Consider the following 13,448-nt stretch of genomic DNA (forward strand, 5'->3'; position numbering starts at 1 on the left):
GCTAATTGCAATCAATACTAACACCCCCCCCCCCCCAATCGCTGTCTAAAGGAGCAACTCACTCCACATGTGGCGCTTTTAAGAATGACATCTGAGAATAGGGAAGTGCCATTACTTGCCAAAAAGTTGTAAAATAAGGGTTTGATTTGTGTGTGCTGTTTTCTTTATAGGGAAAGGAATAGTTGTTTACCATAGAACTGTGGAGAGATGGGAGGCACAAGGCACATACCCACTCTCTCAACTGGTTCTGCCTTTCTCTCCTCTGCAGGGTGGAATTTGTTAACCTGGCTGCCAAGTACATGACTGTGAATCTGGGCCAAGGTTTCCCAGACTTCTCCCCTCCGCCCTTTGTGAAAGAAGCATTTATCCATGCTGTCAGTGGGGAGCAGCCCATGCTGAACCAGTACACACGGGCCTTTGTGCGTGTTTTCCTTTCTCCTCTTCCTTCCTGTTGCCTTCTGCTGCACCCTCAGAGATGTTTGCTGCTGTATGATTGCATTATTCTAAGTATTATTCCTTCTCAAGGATAAAATTCATGCAGCCTCAGGAAAACCTGCCAGCTACAAAGTGCAGTATATAAGCAATATTCAGTTTCCATAGCGTTTCTCTAGACCGGCACAGATGGGTTATGCACTCCGACCAGCAGATGGAAAATGAGAACAAACTGAGCTATAAGTGAGCTGTGCAGTCCTCAGGAAAACAGTCGGTTCTCAGCAGTTGGAGGAGAGGTAAGCTTGTGCAGTCGCTTACTTGTGGGCCCTGGGATTTCTTTTTTGTCTCGAGTTTTCTTCTTGGGGCTACTGGGTAAGAGAAAACACTCTCTTTATGAAAAAAAAAAAAAAAACAACCCCCAGAGAAAATAAAAATTCCAGAGGTAGTTTCGAGTTTTGCTTTCCTCTTGTCTGCCAGCTGGATAGGGGTTGAGACCTGCGGGAGTCTCTCTCCAGGGGTGTTAAACCTCGGTGGCTGGGTCCCTCTCCCCTCCCCCCACTTGGACTCTGCTGTGGGTACCTGTTGATTTGTGAACCTTAGCTGTCTGGCTCTGTCTTCGGGCAGACCGTCAGTTTGGAGTTCTGTGGGGGCTTCCTTGCTATTTCTTTGTGGCCTGAGTGTCAGTAAAAATAACAAAAAAGACACAAGTGGCACCGGTGATTTACCACGGTGAAGCTGCACGTAAGAAAAAAACAAAGAGAGTAGTAGACTCGAGTTTTTTTTTCCCCCTTCGGAGGTTGTTTTTCAGCTGCCCTGGGCTTCTCCGGGGAGCTGCTGAGTGCCCACGTTTTTTTTTTTTTCTTTCTTGGCAGCAATATCTCAGCGCCTTAAGTGGTTTGCCATCGCCAGGGGTGGATGTGGCAAGGCATTGTGGCCTCTATGCAGCTCCGAAGCGCACCGAGTTGGGATATGGGAAGTCTGGGCAGGTGACTCCAGTGTCCAGACTTTCAGTGGGATTGTCCTCCTTGGGGGAGCCCGTTGAGGTGGTTGCCTTGTTGCCTCCATTTTGTCCCCCGATGTCTGGCTTTGATCTCCCTCCACGCTTGGAACCCTTTCCTGCCTCGGGGTCTCTGCCCTTTGGGCCAACACCGACAGGTGCTTCAGGGGTTGATTTTTCCCCCAGAATTTGTTTTGGCCATGTACAAGGTCTTTTGCCTGAAGCAGGCTGGGGCTGCTCTGCAGAAGGGATGTCCTTTTCTTTTCCCCCTTCTAAACGCATTCATGGGGAATGGGAGAAGGAGGAGGAACTCCTGGACTGTGCTTCTCAGGGTTCGGAGACTTTACCTGGCTGGTCTGAGGAGGAGGACCATGAGCAGTCTGTGGGGGACGACTCTTGGCAGGAGGAGCTGCCTTCAGGGGAGGACGCCTTGGTTGTCCACATTTTCCATCGGAAGGAGCTGCAGTAACTGATTTCCCAGGTGTCTTCTGTGCTGCGGATCAAGGAGTCTCCCCTGGAGGCTCCTTGGATGGTGGATAGCCCTTGCTTAAGGGGGTTCACAGATTCTCCCACTCTTTCCCCATGTACCAGGACATTTGGGATGTCATCCATGCACACTGGGCTCCTCCTGACACCCCTTTTCGGGTTGCGAAGTCCATGGTTCGCCTTTATCCCATTCCGGAGCAGGCTCGGGAGTCCTTGCGTTCCCCCATGGTGGACGCTGTACTTCTGACTGTCACCAAGAAGAATATGGTGCCTTTGGATGGTGGCTCTGCCCTTAGGGGCCCCCAGGATCATCAACTGAAAGTGCTGCTTAAGTAGGGTTGGCTGCCTTAGCTGTTCAGGTGGCTGTTTTTCGGCTGTTTAGTAGCCAGGACGTGTTTTAATTGGGCACAGCACATTTTGGACAGAGAATCGGATGATTGACCCATAATGGATCAGGAGGACGCCAAATTGGAGATGGGCGCCTCCTTCTTGTTGGATGTCTTGTGTGATCTTATCCATGCGTCCTCTATGACTCTTGGTATAGCGGCCCAGTGGTCATTGTGATTCTGGGGCTGGTCGGCAGACTTGGTGTCCAAGTCTAAATTGAGCAAGTTTCCCTTCCGAGGCTCTCTATTTTGACGAGGATCTGGATAAGTTGGTCAGAAGTCTAAGGGAGACTAAGGTTCTTCGGCTTCTGGACGATAGGCCTCATCCAGTAGGCAGAGGTATGTCTGGGAAATCTAGGTTTAGGGAGACTCATCGCTATAGGCCAGATAGAAGAGATGGTCCTCAGCGTAGCCATTTATTTCAGAGAGTACAGTACTTTCGGGTGGGCCAGGAGTCCTGACTTTCGGTGGCTGTTTCCGGCAGACCTGCACAACGAAGGTGTCTGGGTCCAGTCCTTGGTTCCCGTAGGGGCAAGGCTGCAGGAATTCTACCAGCAGTGGACCCGGATTACCCCAGATCTGTGGGTGCTCGAGGTGGTTCGCGATGGCTGTGCGCAGGAGTTCACCTGCCCCTTGCCGGACGCCTTTGTAGTGTCTCCTTGCAGGGTCCCTTGGAAAGTATAGGCAGTTCGGCAGACCCTGCGTTGGCTGGTGGCCTTAAAGGCAGTGGTTCCCATCCCATCTATTTTGTGGTCCCCAAGAAAGAGGGTTCCTACCGGCCTATTCTGGATCTCAAAGGGGTAAATCACGCTCTTCAGGTCCTTTCCTTTCACATGGAAATCTTGTGTTTTGGTCATTTTAGCGGTGCACCTCGGGGAGTTCGTGTCATCTTTGGATCTGATGGAGGTATACCTTAATATCCCTATTCGCTTGGCTCTTCAGCATTTCCTTCGCTTCGCTGTTTTGGGGAGGCATTATCAATTTTGTGCATTCCCCTTTGGTCTGGCAATGGTTCCCCATACCTTTTCCAAAGTGATGGTGGCAGTGGCAGCTGCTCTGTGCAAAGAGGGCATTTGATACATCCGTATGTGGACAAATGGTTCATCTGAAAAAAGTCTCACCAGGAGAGTGTGTGGGCTACGGCCCAGGTGGTGCACATGCTCCAGTCCTTGGGCTGGGTAGTCAATCTGGATAAGTCATTTTCAGCCGTCCCAGACCTTGGAGTATTTGGGAGTTCATTTTGATACCAGTGCGGGCAGAGTTTTTTTTTCTCCTGGAGGCCAGGATTCGCTAACTTCAGTCGCAGTTCTGGTCTCTCTTGGATTCCCAGTGCTCAAGGGCAAAAGATTACTTGCAAGTGCTTGGCTCCATGGCACCCTCGTTGGAGGTGGTACAATGGGCCAGGGCTCACATGCAGTCTTTGCAGTGAGTACTTCTATCCCACTGGTCTCCCCATTTGCACACCCTGGAGGATCACCTACCTCTACATGGCCTGGTAAGACAGTCTGTGTTGGTGGATGGTGTTGAGTCCTCTCTCAGGAGGCACGAGTCTGGATTCCTCAGAGTGAACTGTGGTGACGACGGACGCAAACCTGTCCGGCTGGGGGGGGGTGCATTGTTTTGGAAGAGTGGCTCAAGGGGAGTGGTCTCCTCTAGAGGCAAGTTTGTTAATAAATGTGTTGGAATTGAGAGCTATCCGGCTGGCCCTCCTAGCCTTTCAACCTCATCTGGTCAGAGCGGCGGTACGAGTCATGTCTGACCAATGCCACGACAGTCACTTACGTCAATCAACAGGGAGGCACGAAGAGCTGGTCCATGGCAGGGGAAGCGTCTCTTCTCCTCGTGTGGGCAGAAGTTCATCTGGTAGGTCTCTCCGCAGTTCACACCAGGGTGGACAACGTGCAAGCGGACTTTCTCAAACATCTCCTGGACCCAGGAGAATAGAAGCTCAGTCCAGAGGCCTTCTCTCAGATAGTGGACCACTGGGGCCCTCCCGGTGATGGACCTCATGGTATCCGCCATCAAAACTCAGATTCATCTCTTTTTCAGATAGTGGAAAGACTGTGTCTCGATGCTCTGGTAAAGCATTGGCCTAGCATCAGCCTGCTTTATGTATTTCCCCCTCCCCTTGGCCCTTGATAGGCAGAGTTGTGCTTTGAATTCAGTGTCATCCCAGTCAGGTGGCTTTGATGGTGCCGTATTGGCCACGCAGGCTGTGGTATGGGGACCTCATTTGGTTTCTTGTGGCGGAGCCTTTTCAACTTCCACTGGTGACGGATCTTTTGTCTCGGGTCCAGTGCTCATGTTAGATCTAGCTTGTTCTTATGGCTTGGCTTTTGAGAGGGTGCATTTGTTGAAGAAAGGACTTTCTGCCCCAGTGGTTGCCACTATGCTTCGTTCGAAGAAGCATGCGACTTCTCTCGCCTATATTCGCGTCTGGTGTGGGGACCATTCCATTGTGCCGCTGCAGTTCCCTAGATTCTTAATTTTTTACAGGCTGGACTAGATAAAGGTCTTGTTTTGTCATCCTTGAGGGTGCAGCTGGCAGCTGTGGCCTGCTTTCGGGGCCTGATTCAGGGGCGTCCTTTGGGGGCCCCTTACTGATGCAATTTGTTTCTTTCGGGGCATAGGTCTTATTTGTTTTCTGGTTCATAGGCCTGTTCCACCTTGGGATCTTAACCTGGTGCTCGCTCTCATGGAGCCACATTTTGAGCCCTTGGGTCCTTTACTCTGAAGGATTTGACATTGAAGACGGTTCTTGTGGCCTTGGCTTGGCATTGGCGTGTGTATATGCCTTCCTATGCTTGGCCTGTTACTAAGGGCTAGGCCTAAGGCCTGTACTGTCAGTTTGGTTCTCACATGTTAGCCTACTAACTCAGCATCTTGTGTAACAATCATTTCTTTCTCAGGAGCTGAGAACTGACACTTCATAACATTTGTTTGCAGCTTAGTATGTTTTTCATATAAGGTGGATGTAACCTTGGCAGTTGCTAAGAGACTGAGGACACAGTGAAGCCTACCAGTATGTTGCATTTGTGGAGAGAGACAGAAAGAGGACACAAGGGTATTCTGACTGTGCACGCAGAACAGATAACCGACTAGCCAATGGCTACCGACTTTGCAGGTGAACTCCCATCAGGAGAGACTGATAGAATACAGGAACAATCCATATATGGTATAAGGCTACCTAATGGTTCTAGTTTATGGGAAATCACATGATTTATGAGAAATGTAATTTGCAACAGTATATATGTGATTTCCGGGAGGTGTTAGCTGAGCAGTCTCTTGTCTTTCAGGATGTGCATTACTGACTGACAACCAGCTCCAGGGAAGAGAACTATTGTTTGTATTTTTGGCTCTGTGAGATGCTAATAAAAGGAATTTACTGGCTGTGCCTAACGGAGTCTAAGTTCTCTTTCTTATTTTTCCAGCTGTTGGGGCTGTAGTGCTTTCTCTCCCTGTGGGGGCTAAGGGACAGAAATACACATTATGGCGCCCGAACAGGGACTGATTGCCCTGTAATTAGCCTTAATAGCCCTCTAAACTAATCAAGGAAAAGAAAAAAATAAAACAAGATGTCTGAGCTATTTCTGCAGCTGGACTGTGGAAGTTTTGGGTTTTTTTTACTCCGGAGGAGTGAAGAGCCTGCAGGGTTGGAGAATCTCACTGCAAAGGGCTAGGTGGTGGCTGTGGTCACTAGCATAAGTGCAGGTGAGCTGGGTGTGGATGTGTCGGCTGCACAAGGGGTGCATGTCTGGAATTTTGATAGACGTCTGTAAGTATTATTATTTTTTTAAATGTTGATTTTGAGTTCTCAACTATGGAAATAGATTGTGTCTTTTAAAATAGTGTGCGCCAGTGATTCCTTAGTGCAGAAAGTCCTTGTAAGTAATTGTTAATGTTGGAGCAGGATAACAACTCAGTATCTGTAGTTTGCTTAGGTACTGTTCTTCCCTTGTACTTGGCTATTTGTGAAAGGGTTAACAGCTTGTCACGGCATTTGTTACTGTTGCTTTGGAATGCAGTGAGAGAAAAAAAAGTGTGTTGGGGTGGCTTTGCAGACAGCGAGACTTTCTCATTTAGTAGAAAAAAAAGAGGAATTTGTTTTCATAGTTGCAGTCTGTGTTACTTGATTCACTTGCATAAAAGATAGCCGTACTTTTTTTTCTTCCCTAAAGTTCTGGCAGAGGTGGTGCTGTTATTTCAAGCAACGTTTTTTTTTTCTTTCTTCTTTCTGTTGCTGTCTGTCATCACTGTGTGTGTGCGTGAGTGCAGACTGGCCAGTTTTCTATGTGGGTGTTTTCCTTTCAATACACTGTTTTTCATGCCTTTTAATGCTTTATTTTAGCTGTGCAGCATGATTTAATTTCATTTTGCATTTAAATCCAACTGCTTTCTGTTTCAAGGGCCCTGATCCAGAAAACAGAGGATTATTTAAAATGCAATATAATTTTTAATTTCCAAATTATAGGCTCTTTTTTGCCTGATATTTTTACAGCTCAATTTTATTAGATTGCCTTCACATCTTATCATTAATTCCTCTGAATTCTTTGTGGTATGTTTCTTTGCTAGCTAACAGGCTCATGTCAGCATTATTTTTCCTAGAGAGCCTTTCCTCCAGTTTTTTCAGGAGAAAGTGGTTCTCCAGGCGGTTCCTTCCTTTCTGCCTAAAGTGTTTTCTCTGTTTCATGTCAATCAGCAGGTTTCTTCCCATCTTCGGGGACAGGTATGGCTCGGAGGAGCATAAGTGCTTGCGCTGTTTAGATGTCCGCAGAGCCCCTGCTTGCTATTTGAGGGTGACTCACGAATTTCACCATTTGGATCACCTATTGTGTTGTTGTGGGGGGGGGGAGGGGGGCGTTCACAAAGGGGTGAGGCGTCGTCGAAGGCCACTATTGGCCCGTTGGAGGTGGTTGCCTTGGAATTTGGAAACTGCCAATTCCCTCCTTGAAGGCCCATTCTACTCGAGCTTTGGCGGCTTTGTGGATGGAGGCATTCATTAGTTTCTCTGATGGAAATTTGTAAGGCTGGATCCTGGTCTTCTCTTTCGTACTTTACGCAACACTATTGCCTCGCTGTGTTTGCTCATAAGTACATAAGTAATGCCACACTGGGAAAAGACCAAGGGTCCATCGAGCCCAGCATCCTGTCCACGACAGCGGCCAATCCAGGCCAAGGGCACCTGGCGAGCTTCCCAACATACAAACATTCCTATACATGTTATTCCTGGAATTGTGGATTTTTCCCAAGTCAATTTAGTAGCGGTTTATGGACTTGTTCTTAGGAAAATCGTCTAACCCCTTTTAAAAACTCTGCTAAGCTAACCGCCTTCACCACGTTCTCCAGCAACGAATTCCAGAGTTTAATTACGCGTTGGTGAAGAAGAAACATTTTTCTCCGATTTGTTTTAAATTTACTACACTGTAGTTTCATTGCATGCCCCCTAGTCCTAGTATTTTTGGAAAGCGTGAACAGACGCTTCACATCCACCTGTTCCACTCCACTCATTATTTTATATACCTCTATCATGTCTCCCCTCAGCCATCTCTTCTCCAAGCTGAAAAGCCCTAGCCTCCTTAGTGTTGCTCATCAGGATGCGTGGTTTGGAGTCAGGATGCTGACAGCAGGGCTCCATGGGTCCCACTGCTCTGGTACTTCTCATCTATGCAGGTCTAGAGGGACACTATGGAAGGAGCAATTAGATCTTACCTGCTAATTAGTTTTCCTTTAGTCCCTCTAGACTGGCACAGAGCCCTCCCAGTGGACGTAGTTTCATCGTTTTTTTTTTTTTTTTTTTTGTAGCTTGCATTCTCGTGAAGTTTTTGTCTGTTCTTTTTTGGGACTCTACAAAAAAAAAACACACACACAGGGGAGTGTCAGGATTCAGCGTCGTACCAGCCTTGCAGGCGGTTGGGGTTAATGCATCCTGTTCCTTCTGTTTGGCAGCAGTACTGCAGACAGCCTCGGTCAGGGGATCAAGGTGGCAAAATTCGATAGAGATTTTGATTTCCTTTTGAAGTGTTTTCTCTTTGTTGTTTACTCTTGTGGGCATCTTCTTTTTTTTTAGGCCTAGCTGGTTTCCTGAGGACTGCACAGCCCACTTAAAGGCTTAATTGAAGCTTAGTTTGTTTTCAGTCTCATCTGCTGGTCAGAGTGCATAACCTATCTGTGCCGGTCTGGAGGGACTAAACGAAAGCCAATTAGCAGGTAAGATCAATTTGCTCCATTTTATATAGGGCCTTAAATCAGGTGGTTTTACGACACATTACTTACACATAGAGATGTAGTGAGACCCTGTCTCGGAGCTTAGGGTTTTGTTTTTTTACTAAGTTGCAGTAATGATTTTAGCTTGTGGTAGAAATCATCTGGCGGTAAACATCGAGACGCCGATATGGGACCTGCTTGCTGCTCTAATAGAACTGGCAATAACATCTGAGGCTGTCGTAGAGGTTGGTATGTACTGTTTCTTTCACATCTTTGGGGGGTGAGAGTGGGGGTCAGTGACCACTGGGGGAGGAAGAGGGGTCAGTGACCACTGGGGGAGGAAGAGGGGGTCATTCGTTTATCCCTCCAGTGGTCATCTGGTCATTTAGGGCACTTTTTGTGGCTTAGTTGTTATTAAAACAGTTACAGCTCAAAATGTCTTAGTTTTAGTCCTGGACGTTTTTTGTTTTGTTCCATTATATGGCAGAAAAAACGTCCAAGTCTTAGGAATGCCCAGATTCCACCCGTAACATGCCCCTTGAGATTTAGATGCACTGCAGACGAACAGCATAGAAAAGACTGGAAAATGGGTTTCAAAAATACCGATTTTGGATGTTTTGGCAAGAAAAATATCCATCTACTGGTTTATGCCACTTTTTGCATTTATGTATGTTTGTTAGTTTCAAATAAGAAAAAAAAGCATGGCAAAATGCACAACATTTAACAGAGACATCATCATACCCCCACCCAACCTCCCTTCCCCCACTTGCAAAAGCTTTCACTAATGAACCACCCCTGTTGGGCTCATTTTTGAACGAGAAGGATGCCCATCTTTCAACATAAATCAGAAGATGGACGTCCTTCTCCCAGGGTCGTCCAAATCGGTTTAATCGAAAGCCGATTTTGGATGTCCCCAACTGCACTCCGTCATAGGGATGGCCAAAGTTCAAGGGGGCGTGTTGGAGGCTTAGCAAAGGCGGGACTTGGGCGTGCCTAACACTTGAACGTCCTTGACCCATAATCGAAAAAAAAACAAGGACGTCCCTGATAAACACTTGGACGTTTTCACCTGGACCTGTTTTTATTACGACTAAGGCACAAAAAGGTGCCCGAACTGAACAGATGACCAACGGAGAGAATCGGGGATGACCTCTTTTTACTCCCCCAGTGGTCCCACCCTCAAAAAACATCTTTAAAAATATTTCGTGTCAGCCTCAGATGTCATACCCATGTCCATGACAGCACTATGCAGGTCCATGGAACAGTTTTAGTGGGTGAGTGCACTTCAGACCGGCGGACCCAATCCATCCCCCCCCCTACCTGTTACGTTTGTAGAGGAAACAGCGAGCCCTCCAAAACTCTGTACACGAAAACAAATTACAGACTAATACCCCTGATATTATGATTTAGTTGAATGGTTCCTGATGAAGCCCTGCTGTGGGTGAAACAAATCCAGCCCTGTTGAAAGAGAGAGAAAATCAGCAGTATGCTGTGGGGTAGTCAAGCCAGCATTTATTGAGCTAAGTGAAGTAGACCATGCTGTTGCTTGAAATGTTTTTGACTCAGTTATTTTAAGAATAATGTTTAAGTATTGGCAGTTTAAATGAAATAAACAGGGAATATACCCCATGAAAAAATCAGATCACGGACACAAAATCTTTCTTAGATAATAGTGTCTTGTTGGTCAGACCTTGGCAGGAGCCTTGGTTTCTGAGGGTATTTCCCATTTTGTTATATTCATTCTACACAACCTGTTGGATTGTATTGGGCTGTTATTCAGTCTTTATTGTATTAGATTCTGAAAACTCCCCTGGGTAATGACGTAATAGAGTACAGTGTAACAGTGGGATTTGAACCAGCCACCTCTGTATTACAAGCCCAGTGATGTAACCACTTGGCCACAGCTATAGAGTACAGTGTAATTACTTAATTGTGAATAAGCAACTAGTCAGCTGGAGTAAGAAGATAAGTAGTTTTTTTTAATGCCACTTTTAAATGTTTTTTTTCTCTTTTGAAAATGAGCCCCAAAGTGACATATTCAAGTAGAATTTGAACCTAGATCTCCTGGTTTCCAGTTAATGATTCTAATTAGTAAGCAGTGGACATCAGATGACGCCAAGGAATTGCCACAGTTTTCATGCCTTTCATCTAAAGGTCACCAAATCCAGCTTAGGCCACAGCATGTGTGAAAAGTGATAACGGTCTTAGACCAGTTAAAGGACTACAGCAGAAGCACTCACATTATGGCTCCTGTCAGATTCCTATGAATCTGAATTATGCACATTTCATTGCTGACACAACTAGGACATGAGAGAAATTACTAGATCTTCCACTGATTGTGCCAAAGGATATTTCCCACATATACTTGACCTGAGAATCTGGAGAAAGGGCTTTTTTTTTTTTTTTTCATTTCCTGCTAGAAAAGAAACAAGATGTAAATAATAAATAAGTTAACCTCAGCAAACCAGCAAGGAACTTACAAGGAAAATTTAGGCAAGTTTTTTTTCCACTTACTGAGCCAGTGTTAGGCAGGTCCAGCCATGGCAAATTCCACAGGAGCCCCCAAACCTGCCTGTAGCTGAATTAGGCATAGCCTCTAGCGTCTGATATCAGCCTTGTCCACTTGAGTCATTATTAAGGGCAATAATTAGTGTGTGGACTGCAAACTCATTTGAACTGATGCACACAGTGTAGACTTACAGTACATGCACATTTAATGCCTGCATCAAAGCAGTCTTGTGAATACACTGTACCTGTGGAGGTTTGATTTTATGATTTTTGCTTGTGATTTCCCTCCCCACCTGTCCTCACCCAGTTTGTCTGCAGGTATATATTTTTTTTCCTACAGAAAGAGGAGGCCAGTAATCAGTCTGCCAGTTTTACGCGTGTAAGTTTCTTTGATTATTGGCCCTTATATAATTAGGGCAATAGATAAGCTAATCCAGTACTAGTTCTTATCCCATTGGATGCCTGCTGATACAGTTTGATTCTATATATATTTTTTGACCTGGCAGGTTTCCTCCTCTATTTCCCAAGTCCAGTTGGAACCAGTACTGGGATCTGTCATCAAGAAGTCCCGACTGATAACCGCCTAGTGATGGTTTTATTTTTTCCCATGTCATATCTACCACTCTTACAACGATTCGACTCACCACAGTGATGGTCTTCAGCCCCTCCCTCCTCCCCCCAACCATGCAGTTATGGGTCATTGAATCCAGCCACTAGCAATAATCATGATTTTCTCTCATCTGGGGGGCTATGAGTACTGACTCTGCAGCTCCCCAGTGTAGAAATATGCTGTCCCTTGCTCGCAGTGAAATACAGGCCAATGGCTCAGGCTAAGAGCTAGGCCTCTTAAAATCAAAGATCATCTCTGACACAAAATACATTTCACGGCAGCAAATGCTGAAGTGAGTTCTCAGAGAGCTGACAAGGGAGGGGGAATTGCTCTTGTCAACAATGATGGACTGGCACCTGCGAGAAGTCATGAGCGAAGATGTTTTGGCTAATGGAAGATAGCAGTGGGTCAGATGCAAGTAGGATGAGAACATCTGGGGGTGGGGGCTAGAGGAAGGTTTGGGAACGTGAAGTCATTCTTATCAACTGATACGGGCCAAAGAGTTCTGGTGAGAAAGCTAGGGTCCATTAGAATGAATAGAGTCAGAAGGGTATAAAAAGGGCAGTCTGAAGGGTATCGGGGGAGAAGGCTGGAGAGAGAGGACATGTCGTGAAGTGCTGTTCCACTATGTGAATGCCTGGTTGCCTATACTGCCTTTGGGTAAGATACTGATGCTAATAAACTATATTATTGTATCTACTGACTATTGGGCTTCTTTCTAATTATGGAGCTTGCTACTGCCCAGACCGTGTAAACCAGTCATGAGCAGATACAAGGTGAGAGTAACTAAGTATTAGAGGGAACATGCAATCCTTTTCAGGATAGTAGAAAGCCCATGGCTTCCGCTGCCCAAACCGTTCTGGCAGACCCAATTATATTCACCAGCCAACCTGGAGAGCAGAATGCTTGATGCAGGGATTGAACCAGGCATCTTCCTTATTGCAGTGCACAGGACTTGCCACCTGACCCATTGGATCAGCCCCTCCCGACTGAGTTCCTTAAGAAAAGCAGGGCTCCATCTTCAGGCATGCTGTGGGGTGAAACCAGGACTGTTTCATCTTATTCCTCTGGACATGGAACTACATGTTCACTGTGTTTATAATGAATGAACTTGCTTGTGTGCTTCTTCAGCTGGTGCTGTTGATTCTGCAGTAATCTGTGCATCTCCTGTCTTTCGTGACACCTGCACCTGCCTGATTTCCGCCCTATCATCTCCTTTCACTGTCATATTTTCTGTCTACAGGGACACCCCCCTCTAGTAAAGATTTTGGCTGAGTTTTATGGGAAACTTCTTGGACAGGACCTGGACCCTTACTGCAATGTGCTGGTGACGGTGGGAGCCTATGAAGCACTCTTCTGTGCTTTTCAGGCCCTAGTGGATGAGGGTGATGAGGTACTGCAGCTTATCTGTAAAAGGGTATTATTTGGAGTGCATTCTAAGAGCAACAGACCTTTTGGCATGGGTTCTTCAAGTCTGCTACTGGCTTGCTTGATTGTTGGATCCTCTTGTTTTCTTAGGTTATCCTCATTGAGCCCTTTTTTGACTGCTATGAGCCAATGGTTAAAATGGCTGGGAGGAACAGCTGTCTTCATACCACTACGTCCGGAGAGTAGAATGGGCTCATTGCATTACAAAGACTGAAGACCTGCCCTATAACAAATAGGGATAGGTCTGTCCTATATAAAAAGAGAAATGCTCTTCATACCTTAATGATGTTGGAGGCTTGTGATGCCTATCTTACACTCAAACATAAACGATATTGGTCTATTTGGGAGTCATACAAGTCCCCTTCCCTCTCAAGGTCGTAGCTTTGTTCTCAGTGAT

General features: G+C 46.2%; 1 protein-coding gene across 1 annotated transcript in view; it reads left to right on the forward strand.

Annotated features, from left to right (window-relative positions):
- The window catches only part of LOC115472547 (kynurenine--oxoglutarate transaminase 1-like), a 39,766-nt gene extending 26,529 nt beyond the window's left edge, over positions 1-13,237 (forward strand). The window contains exons 4-6 of the mRNA XM_030206842.1: positions 269-419; positions 12,867-13,016; positions 13,142-13,237. Of these exons, the coding sequence (XP_030062702.1) occupies positions 269-419; positions 12,867-13,016; positions 13,142-13,237 (397 nt within the window). The remainder of the gene's footprint in view (positions 1-268; positions 420-12,866; positions 13,017-13,141) is intronic.
- The last annotated feature ends 211 nt before the right edge of the window (positions 13,238-13,448 follow it).

The sequence above is a fragment of the Microcaecilia unicolor genome, chromosome 6 (assembly GCF_901765095.1).
Source record: "Microcaecilia unicolor chromosome 6, aMicUni1.1, whole genome shotgun sequence".
NCBI lineage: Eukaryota > Metazoa > Chordata > Amphibia > Gymnophiona > Siphonopidae > Microcaecilia > Microcaecilia unicolor.